This window comes from Pongo abelii, chromosome 14 (genome assembly GCF_028885655.2).
Source record: "Pongo abelii isolate AG06213 chromosome 14, NHGRI_mPonAbe1-v2.0_pri, whole genome shotgun sequence".
NCBI lineage: Eukaryota > Metazoa > Chordata > Mammalia > Primates > Hominidae > Pongo > Pongo abelii.
The window spans coordinates 53,399,021-53,421,974 of record NC_071999.2 but is presented as its reverse complement, the minus strand read 5'-3'; the positions used below and the strand labels follow the sequence as shown (position 1 = coordinate 53,421,974).

Sequence of the window (22,954 nt, the reverse complement as noted above, 5' to 3'; positions counted from 1 at the left end):
CAGAGAAAGGAAAGTGCCACTAAGCATTCTATCAGCCTCTCCGTTTCTCTCTTTCACACCACTCTGTTTATTTCCTTTGTTGCACTTATTATACTCTAAAATCATCTTACATCTTGGTTTACTTGTTCATTGCCTGTGTTCCTCCTCCAGAATGTAAGCTCTATGAGGGGAAGGACCCAGGCCATCTTACTTCTGTATTCCCAGTGCCTACACCACTTTCTGGCAGTTAACAGATGACTGTTTCTTGAATTTAAAAAAAACAAGGCTTAACTTATTTATATAATGCATTACTTAGGAAACAAATGTATGCATGAAGGCAGGGTCTCCATATGCCAGAAACACTTTGGGTACAAGTTAGCCTGAAAATGACATCTCTGGAAAATGGCCCCTGCACTAATACAGAATACTGTAATGTCAGTTCCTACACAGAATTAAACAGAAACAAAATATTATGCACATTTCTGTGAAAGGCAATGTAGTTAGAGTGATTAAGAGCCTGGGCTTTGGGATTAGATAGCTTGGGTTTGAATTCTGTTGACCTTAGGCAAGTTATCTTATTTCTCTAATTCCTATTTTATAGATAACAGGCTGACAGCAGTATCTATTACCTTATGGGCTGTTATGAAGATTAAATGAAAAAATAAATCTTAAGTACTTAGGCCATTGCCCAGCACACAGTTAGTAATTGCTTTTGTGAAAGGAAAATAAACACTTGGGACTCCAATTCACTATGCCAAAAGGAAAAAATTAAGCTGAAATCTGAGTCATGCAAGAAACTGCCTTTCCTTTTGTTCCCACACAAATAAATACAGATAAAAGGTTAAATACCTCCACAGATAGCGACTCTATGTTCACCTTATTTTATGTAAAGTGTCGATTCACTCAGCATGAGATGGATAGATCATTGACGATTCCTCTACCTGCTCTTTTTCTCTTGCAACATGTGGATTACCATACCCTTTTTCTTTCCCCTCCAGACTGACTTTCCCATTTAAATATTGGAGCCCTCAAAATCATCATTGGAGAAAGGCACAGATCTCTCTCCTGGGCATGTCCTTAACCTTGGCAAAATAAACTTCTACATTGATTGAGACCTGTTTCAGATACCTTTGGGTTTACATTTTCTTTTCCCATCATCATCACCAGCACACAACTGGTGTGTGTTAGTCCACATCCCATACTTCTCCCTACACTTATCCTATGCTTCACTCCAAATGGACTGACCTGCACACTCTGAAAAATGTTTTCTGCTTGCTTTGATATTTTTGAGTTAATGCCATTCTGACTCTTGGAACACACTCCTCTGTCTCCTCTATTCTCTCCAGTTTCCATGTTGAAATCCTATTCCACCTAAACTGCCAACACTGCCATGAAAACTGCTCTCATTATGCAAATCCTAGGTGATTCAGTAGCACTCTGTACTCTTTTATATGACTTTATTTGGGTCAGGTACCTTTTATTACTAATTTCTTAAAAACAGAAACAATTCTTATTCAAAATTCTATTCCCTACAGTTTCATTATAGAATGTTACATTGCACTTATGCTTAAAATCTATTTGCAGTTTGAATGGTCAACATAACATATATTTTGCTTACATATCTGCTGCAGTGTGATTATTCTGGAGAGGAAGATTAAGAGGACAAGCAGATTCAAGGTGATCAGTTGGTCCTTCTCGGTCCTTTGATTGTTTAATAAGATCAAATAAAGGTGAATCCTATATGAAACATGATGAGATTAAAACCACATTAGTAAGCATAATTTTCCCAGGTACATATCAAAATCATATTGTTTGACATGGTAAGCACTGTGAATTTTAGGCACAATTGACAGTGGCAATTTAAAAGTCAGAATGAAATATTTTTCTCTACTTTGAAATTCCCAGTTGACAATTTTTGTACTTCCCACACACAAAAAAGTAGAAAAATGTATAACCTTCAATGCTTATATTAGAAAATAAGTTAGAAGTTAGGGGGAAGACAGAAAAAAAACAAAGAAAGTGGAGAGAAAGAAATGAAGACATGAGCAGAACTTAATGAAACTGAAAACAAAGATAAAACACAGTTTGGTCAACGAAGCTAAAAATGGGTTCTTTGAAATAACTAATAAATCTCCAGTCAGATTGATCAAGATAAAGAAAAGAGATAGATAGGCAGTATTAGGTTGAAAAATGGGACATAATCACAAAGATTAAAAAGATAATAGGGAATTATTATCAATAATTTTACATCAATAAATTGGAAAACGTAGACCAAGTGGAAAATTACTACAAAAATACAAATTACCAAAACTCAATAAAAAAGAAATAAAATAACTTACATAGTCCTGCAACTATTAAATAATTTGAATCAATAATTTAAAATCTTCCCAAAAATAAAACATCAAGCTCATTTGGTTTTACCCATAAATTCTACCAAACATTCAAGGGACAGATAATTCCACTTTTACTCAGATTGTCTTCCTGGAATGGAAAAACTAGAAACATTCCTCATCTCAATTTATGAAGCTAGTACAATATTGATACTAAAACCAGTTCAAAGAGCAAACAAACCCCAAAGCTAGCAGAAGACAAAAAATAACCAAGATCAGAGCAGAACTGAAGGAGACAGAGACAGAAAAAATCAATGAATCCAGGAGCTTATTTTTTGAAAAAATTAATAAAATAGACCACTAGCTAGACTAAGATAGAAGGAAAGAGAGAAGAATGGAATAAACACAATCAGAAATGACAAGGGAGATACCACCCTTACCCCACAGAAATACAAACAACCATCAGAAAATACTATAAATACTTCTATGCACATAAACTAAAAAATATAGAAGAAATGAATACATTCCTGGACACAGACACCCTCCGAAGACTGAACCAGGAAGAAATCAAATCCCTAAGTAGACCAATAACATGTTCTGAAATTGAGGCAGTAATAAATAGCCTACCAACCAAAAAAAAAAAAAAAAAAAAATCCCAGGATCAGATGCATTCACAACTGAATTCTACCAGAGGTACAAATTTCTACTGAAACTATTCTAAAAAATTGAAAGGAAGGGACTCCTCCCTAACTTATTTTATGAGGCCAGCATCATCCTGATAGCAAAACCTAGCAGAGATACAACAAAAAAAGAAAACTTCAGGCCAATATCTCTGATGAACATCAATGCAAAAATCCACAATAAAATACTGGCAAACCAAATCCAGCACACACCAAAAAGCTTATCTACTATGATCAAGCTGGCTTCATCCCCAGAATGCAAGGCTGGTTCAACATATGCAAACCAATAAATGCGATTCATCACATAAACAGAATTAAAGACAAAAACCATATGATTATCTGTGGTTGCAGAAGAGGCCTTTGATAAAATTCAACATAATGTTAAAAACTCTGAACAAACTAGGTATTTAAGGAATGTATCTCAAAGAGCCATCTATGACAAATCCACAGCCAACATAATACTGAATGAGGAAAAGCTGGAAGCATTCCCCTTGAAAACCAGCACAAGACAAGGATACTCTCTCACCAATCCTATTCAACATAGTATTGGAAGATCTGGCCAGGGCAATCAGGCAAGAGAAAGAAATAAAGATATTCAAATAAGAAGAGAGGAGGTCAAATTATCATCTTAACCCAAAACTTTCTTAAGCTGATAAGCAACTTCAGCAAGCTCTCAGATACAAAATCAATGTGCAATAATCACTAGCATTCCTATGCACTAACAATAAGCAAGCAAAGAGCCAAATCATGAATGAACTCCAATTCACAATTGCTACAAAATGAATAAAATACCTAGGAATACAGCTAACAAGGGAAGTGAAGGGTCTCTTCAACAACTACAAACCACTGCTCAAAGAAATCAAAGAGGACACAAACAAATGGAAAAACATTCCATGCTTATGGATAGAAAGAATCAATATTGTAAGACTGACCATACAGCCCAAAGTTATTTATAGATTCAATGCTATTCCCATTAAACTACCATTGGCTTTCTTCACAGAATTAGAAAAAACTAATTCACATGGAACCAAAATTCATAAAATTCATATGAAACCAAAAAAGAGCGCAAATATCCGAGACAATCCTAAGCAAAAAGAACAAAGCTGGAGGCATCACACTACCTGACTTCAAACTATACTACAAGGCTACAGTAACCAAAACAGCATGGTATTAGTACAAAAGCAGACACACACACGAATGGAACAGAGTAGAGGACTCAGAAATAAGACCACACACCTACAACCATCTGATCTTTGACAAACCTGACAAAAACAAGCAACGGAGAAAGGATTCCCTATTAAATAAATGGTCCTGGGAGAATTGGCTAGTCATATGCAGAAAATTGAAACTAGACCCCTTCCTTAAACCTTATACAAAAATTAACTCAAGATGAATTAAAGACTTAAATGTAAAACCGAAAACTCTAAAACTCCTAGAAGAAAATCTAGGCAATACCATTTGGGACATAGGCATGGGCAAAGATTTCATGATGAAAACGCCAAAAGCAATCACAACAAAAGCAGAAATTGACAATGGGATCTAATTAAATTCAACAGCTTCTGCACAGGAAAAAAAAAAAAACCTATCATCAGAGTGCACAGACAACCTACAGAATGGGAGAAAATTTTTGCAATCTATCCATCTGACAAAGTTCTAACATCCGGAGTCTACAAGGAACTTAAATTTACAAGAAAAAAACAAACAACTCCATTCAAAAGTGGGCAAAGGATATGAACAGATCTGAATTCATATAAATTGGAAATTTCTGGATGACTAAAACTACAACAAACTAAATTAAATGGAATCTTCAGAAGTTAAACAACATTGGTTAAAGATGGCAAATTCAATGCATACATTAACTTTCTCTCATAAAACCCCACTAAAACGGCAATAAACTGACTTATTTTAAAAGACATAAACCTTTCAGATACAGCTTTTTTTTTTTAAGAGACAGGGTCTTGCTCTGTCACCCAGGCTGGAGCATAGTGGCACAATCATGGCTCACTGTAGCCTCCTGAGTAGCTGGGACTATAGGAATGCACCATGGTGCCCAGCTAATTTTCTAAAAAATTTTTTGTAGAGACAGGGTCTCCCTATGTTGTCTAGGCTGGAGATACAAAATTTTGAAAGCCTGGAAGGCAGATACACAAATGGTAACCTACTCAGTAGGTTAGAAAAAACTGAATTGGAACTCAGCAGTGAGGAAAGCCAACAGGCAAACCAGATAAACTTTTAACCCACCAAAAGGATGTGGCAGTGGTGATACCAGGTACTTTAGGCAGTGAGGTACTGAGTAAGAGGATAAAAGACCTAAAGATATGCAATGGGGGTTTCTTAAGAAATTGCTCTATCAAATAACTACACAAGGAAGTTCACAAACCTCACCCAGGTGCTCAGAGCTTCTAACTAATTTTTAGTGATTTACTCTTTCATATGAGTGGCAATCAAATATTTCCAGAAAGTCCCTAATATAAATGTGCCAAAACAAAACAACAAAAAGGCGATCTGGGAGATGCAGAAACTATGCAGGGAGGAGAAATTTAAAAAGAAAGAAAAAAAAATGGCGATTACTCAACAGTTCTTTCAAATAGGAAGTTACTCATGCCTAAGCAATACATTCCTAAATACTATTTTTCTTATTTATTCTGCTCTTAATTCACTCAACAGAAAAAAAAGCATGAAGACCAAGTTTAAAAAAAGCCATTAGCAATAAAAGCACAGGTCCTGGAATTAGAGATATATAAGCTCAAATTCTTGTCTACTAGTTTGAAGTTTACTAGTAATGAAGCATTTTGCTCTCTGAACCTCAGTTTCATTACTTGAAAAGCAGGAATACAGCACTCATTCTGCAGCATTACATGATACGTCACATGAAGTGACTTCAAGTAGCCACTTGAACATTCAACTCTTTTCTCAGCTTTCAGTGATTTGGCTTGATTATTTTATTTGAATCTCTTGGATGTATGTATGAATGTGTTAAAGATGCGCTTTCAACTCTAAACTTTCAGGAGAAAAAAACTGTCTTTTCTTAAATTTACTCTTTTCCTTTCTACATGTCAAGTAGGTACTTGATAAGCTGTGAATAAAAAGAGGCATGCTAATCATATAGTCATTACACATATCACTGCAAAAGTTTAACAATTTTCAGCCCTTTTTCAGTTCCAGCAGACCAACAGGAGATGGGTTATTATCTGTAATAGTGACTCACTACAGAAATAATTCTTAAAGTGGAGATGGTGAGCATGAGTTGTCTCCTATGGAGCCATCAGAAGAAAAGGTGTCCTACAGGAGCTGGATTTTATGGGGGGAGAAAAAAGAGAAGGTGGCATGTATGCTTTGGAAAAAGAAGCAGACTCTACAACTCCCATCATATAATTTTTGTTGACAAGTCATCTTTTCCTATATTCATTAGGGGCACTGCAGTATAAATAATGGCTTTCATCTGAGCAAAGTAATGCTAACAATTAACACTTAAGAAATTCATTCCAGCTAATACACATATTGTTATACTAAATATTTTATACTTTCTAGCCATGGATGAATTGAATATCTTTAACTAAAATGGTATGAGTATAAACCCACATATATTCAAGAGTGGCCTACTACCAATTTTTCTCTCAAACAATGAAATTTTAGGAGACTCTTGAGACCTTGCAAAGATGTGCAATTAATAGGACTTAAGTACACTAATTAGATATTTTAGATACTTTCCAGATATGAGATAAAACCTAGTTTGTGCTTCAGATTCACCCAATAGGATTATACTAAAAGTAAATTTCTCTTCCAAGGATTAAGGTGGCATTTTTCACCAATAGTCTTCATATTTCATTCAAATATCACTTTTATCACTCCATCACCCCAAACCAAATGGTCACACAGATATATAGATATTGGTTTATGATGATGAGTATGTCATGATCATGGGAAAAGTATAGTGCAGTAGGTAGGAGCACAAACTCTGGAGCCACAGTACATGGGTTCAAATCCTGGCCACCTGTAGCTACATGACCCTCGATAAGCTTCTCAACTGTAGAGCAGAGATACTAATGATAATAGTAGTAACTTAAATCATAGTATATGAGAAGTGAATTAATAATGTTAAGAATTGGGAACAGTGCTTGACACAGAGTAATATATAATATTTGATATTATTATGGTTGTGATTATTTACACCTATGAGTGCCATTATACAAAGAACACTCTATTTCCTCAAATGTATGACTGTATGCCTAGTTATCCATCCATCCACCCAGTATATATTGTATGTCTATGCTAGGAAGTAGAGCCATAAATGTAACAATGCTCCATTTGTCAGACACTAAATAGCCTTCAAGGAGTATTTCAGAAGCATCTGCCCTATTTGACCTTACTCAACATCTTCACTTGATGTCTATGTATAAAATAAACTTTAATCATCCTCTACCACCCCGCAAAGATATCATTAAATCACTCCTTATATCCAGTTGCCCAAAGCAAAAAAGACAAGGAGTCATCATTATTATTCTTTCTCTCATACTTATCCAAGACACCAGGCAAGTCATATTGGCTCTAAATTCAAAATATATTCCAAGTCTAACTTCTTTTCATTACCTATACCATTGCTAGAGTCAGAGCAATTCTTATCTCTTTTCTGTCCCACTGCAAAAGCATCCTACAAACTGGTTTCCATACTTCTACTCTTGCTGCCTCCTAGATGTCCTCATAGAGCTAATACGTTACTCCTTATCCCACCTCCATACTCAAAACCCTGCAAGAGCTTCCTGTCACACGTAGAATAAATTCAAATGCCTTATCTTGGTTTACAAAACACTACATGAGTTCTGGCCCCTTGATACCTCTCAGACCTCATGCTCTAACACTCTTCTTACTCCAGCCATCCCGGTCATCTTTCTATTCCATGATTGTGGCATAATTCTTCCTTTCTCTGGGTTTTTGTGCTTGCTGTTTCCTCTGCTCAAAATACTCTTTGACCATGCTTCCTATGACTCACCCCACTCTATCATTCACATATCTCCTCAAATAGCACCTCCTAAGCAAAGCCTTGTCTAAATATCTTGCCTAAGACAGCCATAATTCCCATTTATTTGCTACTCCTACCTCTGCTCTATTTCCTTCATAGTATTGATCACCACTTGAGGTTATGTTATAAATTCACTTATTTTCTTATTTATTATCTCTCTACTAGCAAGCAAGATGCAGGAAGGCTTGGGCTTTGTCTGTCTTATTCAATAGTATCCCCAATGTTTAAAACTGCCTGGCACACAGTAAGGGCTCAATAAACATTTGTTGAATAAATGAATAAAGTGAGAAGGTTGATATTAAGATAACTTAATCTCAAAGTTATCTGAGATTAACTCCACCTCAAAGTGAGAATAAGATTTAAAATGGGGCCAGGCGTGGTGGCTCAGGCCTGTAATCCCAGCACCTTGGAAGGCCGAGGCAGGTGGATCACCTGAGATCAGGAGTTCGAGACCAGCCTGGCCAACATGGCGAAACCCCATCTTCACTAAAAATACAAAAATTAGCCGGGCATGGTGGCACGCACCTGTAATCCCAGCTACTCAGGAGGCTGAGGGAGGAGAATCGCTTGAACCCAGGAGGCAGAGGTTGCAGTGAGCTGAGATCGTGCCACTGTACTCTAGTCTGGGTGACAGAGCAGGATTCCCTCCCAAAAAAAAACAAATAAAGGGAACCTTCTTAGTTACATATACCCTAAATCCTCTAAAAATATGTGTTATCTGCTCCTTTCCCCCAGGTTTTTTACCTCAAATATTAGTCAAATAGAATACGTGTACATGTATACCTTAGCCATTAAGTATAAACAGATAAACCGTTTCAGACTTGGGTCTTTGAAATAATACTTTGTTCCTACTTACATGGTGCTCAGGGTCTGGTGAGAGGAGGCACACAAACAAGGAAATAAGTATGTGATGACAAAGTCAGAAAAATCCTATGAAAGCACAGGGTTCTCTCATGAAGAACAAACAGGGAGATCCAGGTGGATGGGGTGGGTTCAAGGAAGGCTGATCTGGGAAGGTAACATGGATGCTGAGCCTTGAAATGTGAGAAGGAGGCTGTGCTTTGAAAGGAGAAGGGGCAGAGATCTTCCAAAAGATGAAAGAACATATGCTAAGAAACTGATGTTCTTTCAGAAAATGAAAGAGGCCACCAGAACTAAAGTACCCAGGTGGGATAGTGGAGAGGTTGCTAAAGAAGAGGTTTCTGTATGATCATGCAGAATCTGAAAGACCATGGTAAAACATTTAAATATTCTAAGAGAAACAGGAAACCAATTACAATAGAAATTCTGTTTTAGGATAAGTCACTAATATAGAGATAGCTAGTTCAATTGTGTCTGGCTTCCTATCACATCACTAGCACTTAATACAGAATTGGGGTCCTAAAAATATTTGGCAATGATGACATGTGTTGCTTTCAGGAAAGTATTCCAAGTGATAGGGCCCACCATAATCCATATTGCCTTAGCTCTGTTACAACTGACAAAATTTTCTATCAATTTCCAACTTCCTAGCTCCAATGTCTCAAGAATATGCCAGGCGGGTGTAGGCACAGCTCCAGTGTCAGCAAACAACTTTGGGGTTGTATGCATATAACTCAGGAGTTAACTCTATTGATCTGTGAAATTAAAAAAAAAAAAAACAAAAACTACTATTTACTCAATTCACTTAAGTCTTTAACTTCATATTATGCAAAACTGAAAATACATAACAACTGTTGTGTTGTTATAATGTTGGGTGTGGTAGGCCTCAGGGGCAGGCCTCAGACCTTCTCTTGCCCTCCTTTAACCTGTTCCAAGGCAGGACTCTAATTTTTCCCCATTGTTGTAAATTGTGTGTCTTTAAGAACCTCCCCAGAGAGGGTTTTTGCCCTATAATGTAGGGGAGGAATGCTGACATCATAAAAACTGGATTAGGAGAGCTTCTGGATAGCTGAACACATGGAGGTTTCTGGAGGGTGTGGCCCCCAGAGGGCATGGAAGCTCTGCACCTCTGCTCCCATACCTCACCCTACGCATCTCCTCATCTGTATCCTTTGCAATATCCTTTGTAATAAACCGGTAAGTGTGTTTCGTTTGATTTTTTCTTTTTGTTTTTTCAGACAGTCTTGCTCTGTGGCCCAGGCAGGAGTGCAGTGGCACAATCTCGGTTCACTGCAACCTCTGCCTCCTGGATTTAGGTGATTCTCGTGCCTCAGCCTCTGGAGTAGCTGGGACTACAGGGGCATGCCACCACACCCAGATAATTTTTGTATTTTTAGTAGAGATGGGGTTTTGCCATGTTGGCCAGGCTGTTCTTGAACTCCTGGCCTCAAGTGATCTGCCTACCTCAACCTCCCAAAGTGCTGGGATTACAGGCTTGAGCCACTGTGCCCAGTATCCTTGAGTTTTGTGAGCCGCTCCAGCAAATTAATTGAACCTAAAGAGTGTGGTGTGAGAACCCCAATTTGAAGCCAGTAGGTCAGAAGTTCTGGAGGCCTAGGATGGTGTCTGGGGGTATGAGGGGCAGTCTTGGGCACTGAGCCCCCAACCAGTGGGATCTGACACTATTTCCAAGTAGACAGTATCAGAACTGAATTGGAGGATGCCCAGCTGTTATTTGCTGCTTAGTGTGTGGGGAAAAAAACCCACACATTTTGTCACAGAAGTCTTTTGTGTTGACAACCGTTGTGGTGGTATGAGAGCAGAAGAAAAACACAGTTTGAGAGAGTTTTTTCCTACACACCACTATGTTCTGGGTTTTTACTTCAGCAATAGCATGTCATCAACAAAAATGTTTTTCAGCTTATCTTTTTTCCAGAAGAAAAAAAAAATGTATATAAGCAATATAAAACATAGCCAGGTCTAAAAGCAACGGAGGTGCCTAAGATGGAAGCACCTTGTTAAAGCAGACTGAACAGATCCAGTGTAATAAGAGTTCAGAAAATCTAATGATTAATTTCAAGCTTAGACGATTAATGGCCTAGGTCATCCTTAGAATGTCTGCAGGATTCTTTTTTTCTTCCCTACATTTTAATTATAAGCAAACCTTGAATATTACAATATAGGGCATTCTTTTCTTAGCAATACAGATGAGAGTTTGAAATCATAATTTTAAAATTGTTTTCTCTGATAACTATGTGTTCAATTTGCTTTGTAAGCTCCTTTCATTTTCTATTTATTATGAATACATTAATTTTTTAAATGAAAAGCAAGTATAAGAGATGTCTCTTTTTTACCCTTTAACAAAGAAAACCCTTTATCTATGAGTGCAACTACGATTTTAAATTTAACTAAGTTCTTCTTGGTTAAAACAAAATCATATAATTAATATTGATTCTAGCCCTTGATCATAAATTCTTTGACACAGTAGAAGAAAGCCAAGGCAAGGCAGACCGCCTTACCCTAATCTTTACATATATGAAGCCAAATACTAAATTTCAACCAAAAAATTAAACTTTGGATCATGTGCCCATCAGGCTATGCATGTAAATAACAAACATTAAAGTTAAAAAATATGCATTAGCTATTTGTACATAAGTAAATGAAAATTAACAGGGCCCAACATAGACAATATTATACATAAAAGAAAGATGTCTTCATCAACTCTAGCCTCTCTCTTCTTTGCCTCACAGAACATAGCAAAAGTTATCTCCCAAATTTCAACTACTTCTATCTCAGGAAAAATAGTTAATATTTTCTAGAACATCTGACTTTAGTTTTCAGTTATATTTTATACTGTAAACTCCTATTTTCTGATATGGCTTGTAATTTATTTGGGAGGCACCATATATCAGAGTCCCCAAGGAAGCTTTATTAAACGTGCATGCCAGGTTTCCCTTTTACTCCCAGGATTTTGATATACCCAAAAAGAGAGAATATCTACATGTTAGAAAAGCTCCTAAGCAGATTCTAATGTAATCCTACTATTCTATCTCTTTCCTACCCTATTCCCGATACTTCTCTCATATACATATAAATATATTTAGACCTATGTATATATGTATGTATGTATCTATCTAATCTCCTCCACCACCTCCTTAAGAAGTATAAACTATATTCCTGCGTTTTTCTAATTCTGATATAAATTTCTGAAAACTGACTTAATATTCTTTCTTAAATAGCAATATTGTGATAACAGTTCAATTTCTTGTCTTCTTAGGTTCAAAAAGGCCTTCTTTCAAACCTTCCCCAAAGCCTATTTTCTGGAATACTAATAACTCAGGCAAATTTGAGGTCTATCAAATGTAAAAAGTACAGACTCTACTGTGAATCTCAGAAATTCTCTAAATGATAACACATTCAATAGCTGACAGAAGACTTTTGTTTCTCTTTTTCCCAGCATTTGGGCTAAAGTGATGATACGGTAAGAATGCAGAATATTCTAAACATTTCATTAACTTTAGTTTATGAGGATTAATTTTTAACTTTATCCCAGACTCAGTGGGCAAAAATTTTGTGTGGACTGGTGAGGATACTGCACTATAAGGAAGATTAACAACCGTAATCTTTCTCTCATGCCTGATTTCGATAACTATGATTAATGATTCAAAGTCATTACCTTATACTTCATGATTCTATTTTATTTCTCTCACTACCTCACTACCAAAATTCTGTCTTCATGATTATCTTAATTTAATAAGAGTACTAGTTAATATTTATTGAATATCTACTATATGCTAGGTTCTATGCTAAATATTTTACATATATTATCTCATTTAATCTTCAAAATATGTCCATAAAGTAGATATGTGTATTTTATAGAAATTATAAATTTTGCCCCATATTATATGGCTGATAAGTGATAGAGCAGTGATTCAAACCCAAGTCTACCTGTCTCTAAAACTTGTGCCGTTAGCTGCCATACTAGCATGGGAGTCACATTCCTTTGCTTACTGTCTCTTTCACTCCTTCTTTGCCCATTGTCATGCTTTTAACCATGTTTCTAGGTTGCTGTTTACCCCTACAATTAGTTCCACTGGCCACAATTCCATCTATCATTCATTCACTGATCCATTCATCTAGAGATGCTAAGAGAAATAGCACATTCATAGTAGTACCCACTACATAGAGTTGTTGTGAAAATAAAATAACCTATATAAAAAGTTTGGTATGATACACGACACATGATAAGCAATCAATAATTCTACCCTCAAAGAGTTTAACAGATGACATTTATTGAATGCCAGACATAGCACCAACCACATTACTTATATTATTTAATTCTCACAACAAACTCTGGAAAGAAGGTAACTATTTTTTAAATGCCATTTTATAAGTGAAGAAAGGCAGACAAGGAGTAAATTGTCCAGTCACATGACTAAGTGGTGGATCCAGGACACAGTTCCAAACTGTTTGATTTCAGAGCCTTTGTTTTGAAATTTTATGCTATAGTTTACAGTCTAATGGAAAAAAAAAACAGATAAATAAATAAAAAATAGCAACACAAAGTGCTAAGTACCACAATAAAAGAATACATAGGGTGCCATGAAAATCAGAAGAGACAACTAACTCAGATTAGGAGCATTAGAGAAAACTTCTTGGAAGAGATTATGCTTGAGTTGAATCCTAAAGAAAGAACAAATTATTTTAAGTAAAAAGCAGAATAGTGTGCTCAGAAGCAAGAGAAGAAAAAATAATATGGCCCTAGGGAAACTTCATGTAGCTAATCTACAAGATAACAAAAATAATGCTTACTATAGGGCTGTTTTGACAATTAAATTAGATAATAAATGTAAAGTACTTAGAAGGGCACCTGGCACACAAGCCTTTGAGACAGAAATTTTTCTTTCCATAATGCTAAAATACAGATTTCATAGCAAGGAAATAGCAAAATATAAACTCACTGAAGGATTTTAGACAGGTGACTACCAGGGTTCAGATGGGACTTTCAGGGAGTTCTTAAAATTCCAATGCCAAGCATATAATGGACACTTGGTAAATATTTCTAGAATATTGACATATGATGCAGCCATATCATGAGTTAAATTAACTACAGCAAAGCACAAACAAGAAAACTGATAATAGGATTTGTTTTCTAATTGACACTAAGTCATAACTGTGGCAGCCAGCCTCCAAGATCTCCCTAATAATCTCTGACACTGGGTATTTACACCCTTGTGTAGACAGTTCCTAAACTGTACCAGGGCTAGTCTGTGGGCCAATGACATAGGGCAGAAATGATGGCATGTCACTTCTGAGATGAATTTATAAAAACCTGCAGTTTCCATCTTAGGTTCTCTCCCTCTCTAGGATCTCTTCCACTGGGGTTGAGGCAGGGAGCTGCTATGGAGTAGCCCTATGGAGAGGCTCATGTGGCAAAAAAAATGAAGCCCCTGGCCATCAGCCAGCAAAGAACTGAGGCCTGCCAACAACCACACGAGTGAACTTGGAGGCAGACTCTCCAATCCTAGTGAAGCCTTAAACTAGCTGCAGCCTTGGATGACAATTTAAGAATCTCTCATGAGGAAACATGAGTCAAAATCACACAGTTAAGCCACTCCCAGTTTCCCGACTTTCAGAAATTGTGTGAGATAATAAATGTTAGTTGTTCTAACAGATAATTAATATAGCAATTGATCTTTTTTAACTATAAAGAAAAGATTTCATGGAATACTTAACTTTTGAAAGTAAAATATGTATATTTCTTTCTAAAGCATTGTTTCTATCCAGGACTTGGGCAGTAGTTTTCTCTTGTACTCATCTCATGTTATTACTTATCTACTCAAATTAACTGTCAGCCTAATTGCTCTCTGAACAACACTTCACTCTGTTTTGCTACTTAGTCCTGTGAAGGAAACCAGGCTCTCACTGTCAGCAAGATTAGTATAAATTTCACTGAGTAAATAATATTGATAGAAAAAGTAGAAGCCATAAGTCTGTTCTACATGACTTTTCATAACTCACATACATTTCTAAGGCAAGCATGAACTTGTCTAGAGAGTAAAGGATTCCAAGGCTATTAAGTCAAGGTGCTCCGAAAAGATTCTGATTATCAAAGTAAGTACAAGTCAGTAGTGCTAGTAGAAAAATTAACAATAGAGGAAGTGGAAGGCAGAAACTGCTATTGTTTTCTGGGTATTTTAAGGAATATTATTAGAACTACATTACAGGAAATGTTTTTGTACTACCCTAAGCTAAATTCTAAGACTGTTTTGCCTCGCAAGAGGAAACTAGAATAGAAAACAGAAGAATTTTGGCAGACCTTGGCCTTTCTGAAGATCTTTTCCATTTTACCTTGCTGGTCCTTTAATACTAATATTTCTGCAGATCTGCTTGCCAATACATATGCTGGCTGAGCCACTATCATGATTTTTTTTTTTTTTTTTAAGAGAGAGTCTTGCTCTTGTAACCCAGGCTGGAGTGCAGCGGTGCAATCTCGGCTCACTGCAACCTCCGTCTCCCAGGTTCAAGCGATTCTCCTGCCTCAGCATCCCGAGTAGCTGGGATTACAGGCATGTGCCACCACACTCAGCTAATTTTTGTATTTTTAGTAGAGATGAGGTTTCACCATGTTGGCCAGGTTGGTCTCGAACTTCTGACCGCAGGTGATCCGCCTGCCTTGGCCTCTCAAAGTGCTGAGATTACAAGCATGAGCCACAGCACTTGGCCTCATGATTTTAACTGTATCTATATTATTCCTAAGTCTACATTTCTGACTAAAACTATGCTTTCAAGTTCTAGGTCCATATTTCCAACTGGACACCAAAGATATCCACATGAATATGTGGCAAACATCTCAAATATAATAGGTTCAAACATTAACATGAACTCATTTCATTCATCACCAACCAGCTATGAGATGGTCTTTCAATATCTACTTTGGTTAATTGTGTTATCAACCACCTAATCACCCATAGTACAAATCTTAAAATTATCCTCAGTTAACCTCAGTTCCATCCAGGACCTAATCTTTTCATTCATCCTTTTAACATATTCATGTCTTTATATTTACAATAGATTTCTTTTGGATAGCATAGAGTTGGGTTTTGTTTTTCATGCACTCTGATAATCTCTGCCTTTTAATTGGGCTGCTTAGAGCACTGACATTTAATGCAATTATTAATATAAATAGTTTAAATTCTACATCTATTTGTCTCATCTTTTCTTTGTTCCCTTTTTGACAAAGATACAAAAGCAAATCAATAGAAAAAGGATAGCCTTTAAAACAAATGGTGCTGAAACAACTGAACATCCATGGTGCCCAATTCAGCACTCCCTAAAAAGAACCTCAACCCAAATCTCAAACTTTGTACAAAAATAAACTTAAAATGGATCATGGACTTAAAATGTGAAACTATAATTTTTTAAGTATAAGGGAAAATCTTCAGGATCTGGAGTTCTTAGATTTGACACCAAAAGCATAATCCATAAAAGGAAAAAGTGATAAACTGGACTTTATGAAAATTAAAAACTTTTGGATGAGAAAGATGATGTGAAGAAGATGAAGAAAGAAGCTACAGGCCAAGAGAAAATATTTGCTAACTACATATCTAACAAAAAAGACTAGTATGGAGAACATATAAATAACCCTCAAAACTCAATGGTAATAAACAAACAATCCAATCAGAAAATGAGCAAAGACATGAAGAGAAATTTCACCAGAGAAGAAATACAGGTCACAAATAAACAGGGAAAGGTTAATCAATATCATTAGCTATCATCCTGATGGGAAATGCAAATTATAACCTCACTGAGATATCCTTACACTATCAGAATGACTCAAATAAAAAATAAAGACACCACCAAATGATAGAAAGAATGCAGAGAAACTGATCACTCACTCGTATATTGCTGGCGGAAATTTAAAATGATTCAACCACTCTGGAAAATACTTTTGCAGTCTTTTATCAAAGAAAATGCAAAATAACCATACAACTCTTCAATTTTACTCATTAGGCATTTATCCCAGAGAAAAGAAAACTCATATTGATACAAAACATAAATGTTCATAGCAGCTTTATTTGTGATAGCCAAAAACTGGAACCTGCCCTGATATTCTTCAACATGTGTCTGGCCAAAGAAACTGTAGTACATTCATACTACAAAATACTAGTCAGCAATAAAAAGGTATGAACTATTGATACATGCAATATAGTGAATGGATCTCCAGAAAATTATACTGAGTGAGAAAAAAAACTAATCCTGTTTGATTCCACTTATATAACATTTTTGAAATGACAAAATTTGAGAATTGAAGGGCAGATTAGTAGTGGCCAGGTGTTAGGGACAGGGGTAGAGAGGCTGGAGGGATATGGGTGCAATTGCTTGTGGTGGTGGATCCATGGACCTACACATTTTCACCAGGTCAAGCTGCCTGGTGGAATGGTGTATAGTGGAAACCCCTGAATAGTGTCCCTCTACAGGCCTGGTGTTCCTGGGCTGAGAAAAAGAGTCTCGGTTGTAGGGTTAAAGAGACTTGTGGGCCAGGGTGTTTTTTGTGGCTGGGTCCCTTCTGCTGGTTTCACTTGCTTGCCAGGAGCTTCCTAATGGGGAAGGGAATCTTAGGAGTCTTAGGCTTGTTGGATAAAAGCACCTGAAGAAAAATGACTAATGCTATTTCCAGATATTGCTGACAGAGCAATATTGAAATACTCTATCTGTTAAAATTTTTTTCTCTGTTTTTATTATCAAGACTGAATCCAAAAACAGATTCACTGAAGAATAATTTTATTTATTTATTTATTAAATGGAGAGAGATTCTCACTATGTTTTCCAGGCCGTTGTCAAACTACTGGCCTCAACTGATCCTCCTGCCTCAGCCTCCCAAAGTGTAAGGATTACAGGCATGAGCCACCAGGCCTGGCTCATTGAAGAAGAATTTTAAAACTTCAATGTTTCAATTTATAATATAATAAAATACAAAGCTATTATGATTGAAGAAATTATTTATTTTAATTCTCAACATTTTAAGAACATATATTCTTGTAACCTTTAAATAAATATTGAGGCCAGGCACAGTGGCTCATGCCTATAATTCCAGCACTTTGGGAGGCCGAGGCAGGAGAATAACTTGAATCCAGGAGTTCAAGACCAGCCTGGGCCACATAGCAAGACCCTATCTGAAAAAAAGTATATATGTATATGTATATAAATAAAAAATATTGAGGTAATAAAGACAAAAGTTGTAAGATATGCTTCTTCTCAAGAAGAAACTAATTCAAAGATGATGAATGGAATAAATCTGAATAAGCCAAAGTCCTTGTTTGTCTAGTTTAACTGAAAGTTTTCCAAAAGATATCATTGTTTTGTAATACAATGCATACCTACTAAAGGTAAAAAAAAAAATGCATTTTTGTTAACAGTAAAACAAATACAACAGTGGAACAGTGTTATCAAGAAACAATCATGCTTTTGTCATAGGATTTGGTGTAAGTTATAAAAAATGGTTTCATTTAAATACAGTCTATCCTATGTGGCATACTTATTTAAGACTTATTTAGTGGCAGAAATTCTCTGAACAAAAATTTTTTCCAGATTCATCTCCAGCAGGTACTCTGAGGGAGTCCCTGAAAAAGCTCTTTTAAGTTACAAAGCAAGGCAACAGAATCCCAATTCTCTTCTTCAAATAGTACACATCTTAAATAAGAATTTTAATGCTTCTAATCAAAGATAATTTTAAAATTTAGGGTTAGTGGTATATTTAAATAATTTTAAATGTTTTAAAACATCAAAGTACATTTTCCTATGTTCTATATTTACCAGGTATACTCATAAATAGAAAAGCACATATGTATCTTTTTGGAAAAAAAATTAACGTCTAAAAGAATCTATTTCTAATAAGTCACATTTTAGATACTTCATAATACTGAGATTTAGTAGCTTACATGTATGTTCACATCAGAAATTAATTTATTTCTCATATTATTTAAAATGTACAGTGGTTAAAATCACTTTGAGAAACTTATGGTATGACAGAGTTTATAAGACACAGTAGAAAGAGTTCTTATCTAAGAGCACATAAAAAGAAAGAGCAGTATTCTATTTCAAATTAAAGATATTATTCTCTGATTTCAACTATATAAGCATAATAGCAAAGACTGAAATTAAATCTGGAAAATCATAAACAGCTGATTTACGAGAGTTGTAGGGTTATGCTATCTTTTTTCCTTTTAATTTTATTCTGTCTCTTATAATTGCTTTTTAAGAGCCTTAATAGTAATATCTCTCCTATATTATAAATTAAAATTTTATTCCAAGGAAATAAAATTTTATATTCCTGTATGCTCACTCAAGCATAGTTAGGACAAATAATTGACAGAAGTCAAGGAAGACAGTTGACATAGGCTGTCAGATGTCCCTGCTATCAGGGAAATTAAATTCAGGAGAAGAAAGTGCAGTCTCTTGAGGTAAACAGGATGCTAACCAAAGCATTAAAGAGTAAAAGACATGAACCTAATCACTGAATGGTGAGAAGAGACAAGTCAGGATGGAATGTGACTGAAATGGAACTGTTGACCTGGGGCTCTTTAATGAGAGACAGCTACTCTCTGAGAAGTATTTAGTTTCAGAACACTGGCAAGTAGCCCAAAAAACAAAACAAAACAAAACAAAACATGCATTCCTATTTTATGAGGTGCCATGAAAAATAAGAATCAGAAGCAGAAATGTAGAATCTTGCCAAGTTGAAATACGGTTTAGAAATTTCTAATTGCCCCAAAGATCTTGGGGACATGAACATGGTGAGTGAATTTCTGGGAGGTGAGCTGGAAATACAGATTGGAGAAGGCCTTTTAAAGATGTTGATCAGTTAAAGGTTAGTTCCCTGAGACAACCACATGATTCTTTCCTTCACTTCTTTCAAGTCTCTGTTCAAATGTCCCCTTGTTAGCAAGGCCTACTTTGACCTCCCTATATAGAACAGTAAAAGCCCACCCCCTTTTTCCTCCTAAATTATTTTTCTTCAGAGAACTTATCACCATATGACCAGTTGTATAATTGTTTATTTATTGATTGTCTTCTCCAAATAAAATACAAGCTCGGGGATTTTGTTTTATTCACTGCTATATTCCCAGCACCTAGAAAAGCACCTGGTACACAGTTACACTCAATAAATATTTTGCTACTGGAAAAAAAATAAGTATCAGTTGACCCAGAGATGAAGACAACATAAGCAGGAAAAATTTTTAATATGCCTGTCTTAATTCCCTATTTATATGGCCAGGGCAAAAATCTAGCAATCTTTTTCGGTTGGATTGAAATAGTCCACTTCTGTTTAACTAAAACAACAACAAATGGCTGGGCTTTAACAGCGGGCCTTTTGTAGAAGCAGTCCTTTGGTCTTTTGTTTCTAACCTTTCTGGAGTAGTGCTCGTATCTTCTAGTATAGACAGGAAACCCTCAAATTTTCCAAACATGTGAAAACACTTGATTAAAGCAAGCACACTAGAAAACCAATAAAAAAAAGTAACCACAGAAATTTTGCTCTGGGAATAGATGACTAGTGGCTTAGAATCATACCAATAATTCTTCTTTACCTTTGAGTATCAGTATCTGTTAAAGAGCTAGTCTCTTTCTTTGAATTCCAATTGGGTTAAGAGCGAAACATTTATCTGCATAAATGCCTAAAGTCAAAATATGTTTTTGGTTTTAAGCATACTTGCTTTAATGTTCATAGCACTAGTCCTTAAAAATCAATCATCTATAATAAAAAGAAAAGAAAGAAGTCTAATCAAATGTATAGTCATTTTTATTTTGAAGGCCAAAACTTAAAAAATAAATACAAATATTAAATTTGGGTACCTAAAACTGAGAACCACTTTTAAGTTAAGGACAAAATGATATGCTTGTTTAGATGCATTTCCCACCTTTTTGAATGGGTTGTTATTTTTTGTTAGTTTGCTCTAACAGACTTGTTTCCATAAAGAAATTTGTCATTTAACTATTCTGTAAATGTTATAACTCGTATGATTCATATGATGGACTGATGTTTTCTTTCCACTTTATGTTGTTCTAGCAACAAAATTATTTAGTCAAACCTATCTTTTTTTAAACATTAGATTTTATATAATACTTAGCCTCTACTGCTATTTTTAAATATATTATTTTATTTTAATTGTTAGAGTTGGGCTGTCACCCAGGCTGAAGTACAGTGGCATGGCCTACTGCAGCCCCAAACTCCTGGGCTCCAGAAATCAATCCTTCTGCTTCAGCCTCTTTGCTGGGATTACAGGTGTGAGCCACAGCAGGCCTCTACTGTTTTTTGTTTTTTGGGTTTTTTTTGTTTTTGAGATGGAGTCTCGCTCTGTCACCCAGGCTAGAGTGCAGTGGCACAATCTCGGCTCACTGCAACCTCCGCCCCCTGGGTTCAAGCCATTCTCCTGCCTCAGCCTCCCGAGTATCTGGGACTACAGGCACGTGCCACCATGCCCAGCTAATTTTTGTATTTTTAGTAGAGACGGGGTTTCACCATGTTAGCTAGGCTGGTGTCAAACTCCTGACCTCAGATGACCCACCTGTCTCGCCTCCTGAAGTGCTGGGATTATAGGCATGAGCCACAGTGCCTGGCCTCTACTGTTATTTTTCTAACGTGCTCATTTTTTTCCAGAACTTATATGGAGTCATTTTTTAAATGAAGTCATTTTTTATTGAGATTATTGATCTAGCTAGAATTTATTTTGGTATAAAGAATAAGTCAAAGTCTACCTCTTTTTTTCAAATTGCTATCCTGATAACTCATGAGCATTTACTGAATTATCCTGAATTTTCTCCACTGATTTGAAGTGGATAAATTATCATACATTAAGTTCCCCTGAGTATGGGATTATTTCTGGACTCCTTATAACTAAAGAAATGCAAACTAAACAAGATACTACTTTGACCTGTTAAAAGTCTAATAATAATCTGGTTTGGGTGAAGGTGTGGAGAATGCAAATTAGGAAGGGATTTTTTTCTTGGAAATGAAACTGCTAGGCAATATAACCCACAGTATCTACAGGTGAACAAACTTGTAAAAACATGCACTGAAAACATACTGAGATTTTTACTGGAATGGCATTAAATGTATAGATTTGTCCCAGGAAAACTGCCTGGCACATGTTCAAGTGTTCTCTTATGGCCTTTATTAAAGTTTTGTAGTCTTTTGCATTGTTTTCATCTACATCCAGCACTTTGCCTATTAAGCTTATTCCTAAGGTATTTTATACTATTTGTTATTGCTCTAAATTGAATATTTTTCATTACATTTTCCAGTTGATTATTGCTGGTACATAAGTTGTCTTATTTGAGAGATTGGCACCAGTTAATTTAAAAAGCTAAGCAGGAAATCCTTTTAAAATAATATACATAATTCCGTATAACATTTTAATTTTAAAAACACAAAAAGTATATTCATTTGAAAATCTCTTTACGTAAAGGTCAAGGTTTTTTGGTTTTTTTTAGTTCTAAGTTGTTTTTCTTCTATAAACCACACCAGTAATGTGGGTTTATGATTTTCACTATGTGCAGGGTGAGGACATAAAAATGCAAAGGAGACTGAGGCCTAGAGACACAATCCTTCTACTTTCCGACCTGGGCGGGTTCGCCCCTCCTTAGGCAACCTGGTGGTCCCCTGCTCCTGGGAGGTCACCATATTGATGCAGAATTTAGTGTGGACACCTGATCAGCATAGCGCACAGCCCAGAACTCCTGGGCTCCAGTGATCTTCCCACCTCAGCCTACAGAATAGCTGGGACTACAGGTATGTGTCACTGCACCTAGCAATCCTTTCTAGTTTCTTACGTTGCCCCCTCATATCTTTTCTACATCTAACTCTACAATATTTTCTGCAACTTGCCTCTGAGTCATTTCAAAGCACCGAACTTGGTTTGACTAAAACAACCCTTTTTTGCACTTCAATTTTATAACATTACAATAATATGAAAAACCAGCAAATATAAATCTGGGAGTAAACAATGCTTAAACTTTTAATACACACACAATTTCACTACTGGGAGCAAAAGAATTCAGGTATATCAGAGAATAGCTTTACA

General features: G+C 36.0%; 2 protein-coding genes across 5 annotated transcripts in view; one reads left to right on the top strand and one right to left on the bottom strand.

Moving 5' to 3' along the window:
- RB1 (RB transcriptional corepressor 1) overlaps nucleotides 1-22,954 on the bottom strand; it is a 174,700-nt gene that overhangs the window by 20,982 nt on the left and 130,764 nt on the right. For both annotated transcript variants that reach the window (XM_054529044.2, XM_002824264.4), the window contains exon 18: nucleotides 1,598-1,716. In XM_054529044.2, the coding sequence (XP_054385019.1) occupies nucleotides 1,598-1,716 (119 nt within the window). The remainder of the gene's footprint in view (nucleotides 1-1,597; nucleotides 1,717-22,954) is intronic.
- LOC100937467 (uncharacterized) overlaps nucleotides 9,903-22,954 on the top strand; it is a 54,197-nt gene continuing 41,145 nt past the window's right edge. Inside the window, exons 1-3 of one of the 3 annotated variants that reach the window (XR_008512673.1) lie at nucleotides 9,903-10,067; nucleotides 12,148-12,351; nucleotides 22,431-22,662. The gene's annotated coding sequence lies outside the window, so the exon portion shown is untranslated. The remainder of the gene's footprint in view (nucleotides 10,068-12,147; nucleotides 12,352-22,430; nucleotides 22,663-22,954) is intronic. The other 2 variants (XR_008512672.1, XR_008512674.1) reach the window with 2 other exon arrangements.